The sequence below is a fragment of the Ammodytes marinus genome (genome assembly GCF_949987685.1).
Source record: "Ammodytes marinus genome assembly, chromosome: 20".
NCBI classification, from domain to species: domain Eukaryota; kingdom Metazoa; phylum Chordata; class Actinopteri; order Uranoscopiformes; family Ammodytidae; genus Ammodytes; species Ammodytes marinus.
In genome coordinates this window covers 2,856,863-2,862,155 of record NC_137224.1, presented here as the reverse complement: position 1 = coordinate 2,862,155, position 5,293 = coordinate 2,856,863, and the positions used below count along the sequence as shown (strand labels likewise).

General features: G+C 39.2%; 1 protein-coding gene across 1 annotated transcript in view; it reads right to left on the bottom strand.

Moving 5' to 3' along the window:
* The window catches only part of osbpl7 (oxysterol binding protein-like 7), a gene marked incomplete at both ends in the record, with an annotated part of 12,452 nt that extends 7,483 nt beyond the window's left edge, over nucleotides 1-4,969 (bottom strand). The window contains 9 exons of the mRNA XM_080049411.1: nucleotides 553-576; nucleotides 862-951; nucleotides 1,393-1,511; nucleotides 2,039-2,150; nucleotides 3,234-3,377; nucleotides 3,655-3,768; nucleotides 3,856-3,909; nucleotides 4,254-4,397; nucleotides 4,838-4,969. Coding sequence (XP_079905537.1) covers nucleotides 553-576; nucleotides 862-951; nucleotides 1,393-1,511; nucleotides 2,039-2,150; nucleotides 3,234-3,377; nucleotides 3,655-3,768; nucleotides 3,856-3,909; nucleotides 4,254-4,397; nucleotides 4,838-4,969 — 933 coding nt within the window. The remainder of the gene's footprint in view (nucleotides 1-552; nucleotides 577-861; nucleotides 952-1,392; nucleotides 1,512-2,038; nucleotides 2,151-3,233; nucleotides 3,378-3,654; nucleotides 3,769-3,855; nucleotides 3,910-4,253; nucleotides 4,398-4,837) is intronic.
* Between the last annotated feature and the right edge of the window lie 324 nt (nucleotides 4,970-5,293).

Genomic DNA, 5,293 nt, shown 5'->3' with positions numbered 1-5,293 from the left:
GGACAGAGGAGGCAGAATTATTGCTTTAGTTGACAATCAGTTTATCTGTCTGTAGTCTCACAGAAATCAATAACATTTATTGGACCAAAATGGAACCCAGAGAGCATTAATATTACAACTGTCCTTTACCTACTGGAAAGGGGGAACAACTGAAGTGGTGGGGAAATGGTTCAGTCAATCGGTTTGGTTGACATTTCGCTTGTTATCTGTCTGCTAGAAGTAGTTCAATTGTTTTATTGTTGTCGCATTGTTTTATATTTCTATGTCTTGCTGAAATCAATAACATTTAATTAAACGGAACACAGACAGCAGTAATATTACACCTGTGCTTTACCTGCTATGACAAGTTAAAATCCTTGAGAGTTGTATGTACCGTTAACACACAGCTACAGGTCTTTTGTTTTTTTTTGTGTGTGAGGGGGAGAGGTTACGGGGGGTTAGACGCGGTACAGGACAAAACAAGTGAAAGACATGACGTTATGTGGGGTACAACGAACAAAAACTAATAGTTCTGATCAAGTTCTCTCATGATCTGCCCGTTGTCAAACTCACCGATTTAGTTAGTCCACGAATAGGCTTTGGATTAGAGAAAGGCCCCATAATTAATGTCAAAAATGTCATATAATTTAACCCAATACGTTCGAAAAATGACCACTGATAGAACTTAATTTGTTATTTAAAGGTACATTGTGTAATGTCACTGCAAAAAAAATGCTAATTAATTCTACACACTGTAACTTTAAATAAAAAAAACAAGTTTAAAAATTAGCTTACACTATTAATATCAAATCAATGCACAAATGAAAGTAAAATAATGTCAGTCATATCTTTTTATAAAGAAATCATTCCGACCTTTCTTACCATCCCCAGAGCCTCCACTCTAGACAGGGTGCGCGAGTGGCCCCATTTCTTCCCTGATCGCGGCTTCTTGGGCTTCTCGAGGGAAATATTCTGCAGCAAAAAATAAATAAATATGAACCCTTTTGGTTATGGGGTGGGGGGTGGGGGGTGGGAGGTGGGAGGTGGGAGGGGCTGTGTGTTTGTTGCTACAGACTCATTTCTGTATGTTATGTTGTATGATTGTCTACACATAAAAAAAAATAAAAATTGCAAGTCATACATTTATTTTTTTTAAATACATAAATAAATAAATTCCAATAAATAATTGAATTATTTGTAAACGAAAAATAAAATAAAATAAATAATGTTATTTTGCCGTATGAAGGATGATAGATTAGTAGATTTGAACAGCGAAATATTCTGCAGCAAAAAAAATTAAGTAAAAAGTAATAATTTTTAAACAACAATAAAAAAGTAGAAAATAATTTAAATAATAATGTTATTTTTCTGTATAAATGAGGCTAGATTAGTAGATTTGAACAGCGGGTCAACCTGAATGCTGATGATGCGTTTGAGGTCTCCGTTAGAGAAAGCTTGTCCCGTCTCCAGCTGTTGCAGCCTCTGGATCAGAACACTCAGCTCAGTCAGGTCCAGATGGCAACGGTTCAGCTCTGGAAGAAAACATGATGATAATTAGAATACTTTTATTATATATAGCGCTTTTCAAGGTCATTAAAGACACAATACAAATCTTGAGAGGGTTGGTCCATTGTTCAGTTTATGTGACTAATCCTGAGGTCGTGTTTTTACATTTTATAATAAAAAATTGGCTCCACACACACACACAGCTGCAATAACAAGAAAAACTGTTTTTATTTTATTCTATTTAATTATTTCTTCTTTTTCTGGCGAATGCCTTGCCCACGATACCACTCAACCGCTGAGAGTTTGGTTGGTATTCTGGGTTAGTTAATACTAGAAGCTGCTGAGTTCGCTTTTTATTTGTTTGTGATATATATAGTTTGGCTGGGCATTTTTGGCTTGTCAAAACAAGAAGCTGCTGATGAAGCCAAATGTAGAATTTGCAAAGCTCCCTCTGGACATAACATACCTTATGTAACTTAAAATACATCCAGACCTAAATAAGTTCTTGTAACTCTTTCATCATACAATATACAGTATCCTACATGACAATTACCCTGAACACAGATGTCCTGGTCGTGGGTCTGCTGAAGCCAGGCAGACACTTTGCTGTTCGCTGACGGCAGCAGACCAGGAGCTCCAGCCGGGTCCGCCATGACACCAGGGATCTGCCAACGACAATACACACACACACACACACACACAGTCACACACACAGTCACACACGCACACACACACACGCACACACACACACACACACACACACACACACACACACACACACACACACACACACACACACAGGGATGAGGATAGAGGAGTGAGATTTAAATTTCAACACTCCCTTGCTAAGGACAAGAAGCTATAGTTACTAAAGATGGCATTATCCACCACTGCCTCAAGTCTTTCCACAATATCAAGTGATGAGGTGAAGATGTATTTAGTTATTTATTCTATAGTCCCTCTTCTTCTTGGTCTTCCAACAGGTGCATTTCCCCCAGGACTCCCACTATTTATAAAAACGCATAAGGCCGTTAAGTTTGTCCGTTCTGTGCTACTGTAGAAACATGGCGGTGCAACATGGCGGCCTCCTATGTAGATATAAATTATTAAAAAGACGAAGAAGGAGGATTTATACTGTTAGAAAAATAAACTCTGATTCTAATGATAATATGCCCCCCTCTTCAATTGGCATTTACCAATATATAATCATTTAAACAAGTGTATATTCTTCACATTTTACTCTAATAAAGCTCTCCTCCAGTCTGGGTGCTTGGAGACCAATAGTAAGACACTAAGCCATAAAACTGAAGCTGATCTCCCAGAGATAAGATACATTCCTAAGTTAGAACAAAGACTTGGTAACTCCTCAAGGCTGGGGGAGGACGACAACCATGGTCTCTGGTTTCGGTCAGAGAACAAGAAGACGGACTCTGAGATCTGCCTGGCAACAAGGGTTAACCAATCGGTAGACTGCTCATGATGTGAGAGACAATATAATACTGTGGTGTAGGGAAGGATGTCTCTTCTTCCTGCTTTCCTGTCCTGTCAACATGCCTTGTCAATTTACTCAAATAAATACTGAGGCTGAGATCCCGGATTTTTACACATTTCTCCATGGTCTTTTTTCCTTCATAAATAGGCATTTTTACACGTACCTTTCAATACCTTCAAACATCTACAGTTATGTGGCTTACATTAAATAGAAAGGGGATGACAATTTGACTATATTTTTGTGTTGTCATACTCACCAGATCTCCGTTCCTCTGAGCCTGTCCGGCGTAGGACAGAGTGTGTATGAAGCCGGAGTGAGCGTGAGTCGCCTCGTTCTTCTTGTACAGACGGTGAGCCTGGAGCTTAGTCGTCCAGATGTAGAAGAGTTCATGGCTCCTCGCCTGTTGTTCAAGAGACAAGAAAAAGTCAATTTATTCTGAAAGCATGTTATTTATTTGTCTGACAAGTAGCAGCAGCATAATACCTTTTTTATAAATAAATAAAAAATGTAATAAAAACGATTAAAAATAAATAAAATAAGACAATAAAAAATAAATGGATACATTTATAAAATAAATTAAAATACAATTTAAAAAAGAATGTAAAATGTAACAAAATAAAATAAGAAAAAACATAAAAGAAAATTAATAAATTAAAAAATGTGTTGAGTGCATTTACCTTCATGTGATAGAGGATGTCGCCTGTGTCCAAGTCGAAGCGATTTGATTTCTTGTTAATGGACATCACTGCTTGGCTGACGTCCATGGAGCCTTGGACTCTTCCCCTGGAGACCTACAGTGGGGGAAAAATGGTTTGCTTAATTTTTTTTATTACTTTTTGTTCTTAAAAACATGCAACAAAAATGTAACGTTTACTTACATCATATTGACTTTTGCTATAACGCAGGATTCCCGCTTCCAAGACGAAGTATCGCTGAAAAAAAACAGTTTCACTTTTATTATGTTTTTTAAATAAAAATTACTTTATTGATAACAGTCCTACAAATGAGTGTGTGTGAGTGAGTGTGTGTGTGAGTGAGTGAGTGAGTGAGTGAGTGAGTGAGTGAGTGAGTGAGTGAGTGAGTGAGTGAGTGAGTGAGTGAGTGAGTGAGTGAGTGAGTGAGTGAGTGAGTGAGTGAGTGAGTGAGTGAGTGAGTGAGTGAGTGAGTGAGTGAGTGAGTGTGTGCGTGTGTGCGTGCATTGCAGTGTGTGTGTGTGTGTGTGAGTGTGTGCGTGTGCGTGTGCGTGTGTGTGTGTGTGTGTGTGTATATTTCTGACCTTGTGCCAGCCTTTCAGCGGCCACTTCCTCCCCTTGAGCAGATATCCTTCACAGATCCCGGGCGTGGTCATGTCAGGAATGTTGTCTGCTCCGAGGTTAGCGTCTGCCTGAAGGTCGTCTATCACTTCCCAATCTTTGATAATCTACAGACAGAAGGATTGGGGGAGAATGCTTATGGTTTATGGTTACTTGCTATGGATAGGCCCACACCTTTTTTTGTAATTATATTGACCTATAAGAAAAGGGAATTTTCCAGAAATGAACTCACAAAACCTTGAAATATTCTGGTCTATACACATATCTCTCTCTGTATTTCTCAGTATGTCAGCGTTTATTAACTCGTTTCGCCCCTGACACTGGTGAAGGAGCTCAGAAAAATCCCAAGAAGAGCCCAAGAAATATTTCAGTTGTTGATTTCTACTGCTATGAAAAAACCTGGACGTACAGCAGAAGGTATGAAATCCATGAGCGATCACTGAAGGCTTTACCTAATGTAGATTCACCTTAGAATTGTTTTCAATTACTCAGAATTCCTCATGGGGGGGTTTGACAGAAGTTACGCACTATAGCTTTTAGGCCTCACCTGTCTGGAGTGGCGTGATGACAGAGTGCTGCTGCTCCGTGAGTGTGTTGGTTTGTTCCATGTCGGCGGCGGTTTCTCCAATCCGCTCGCCAGAGACTGACTGCGGTTCAGAGAGGAGCCGTAGGAGTCCATGTCACACCGTCACACCGTCAGTAACTCAAGGCCCAGTGATGAGAGAGATCCTCTGCTATCTACCAAACACCCCCTGTAATATAAGGACAGAGCAGGTCGGACAATGAGGGAAAATGGCCTTGAAATCAAAATATCATGTATTGGCATATTATTTTATAATTATTATTTTATAAAAAAAAATTCTAATTCTAATTCTAAAAATTCTATTTCTCCCAAATGCAGTAATTTTTTGCATGGAAAGTATATAATCGCTCAATCAACCCGGGTTCGATTCCCGCTCGCGGTCGTTCTCCCTCTCTGCCCCATTTCACCTCTGTCTCTTCA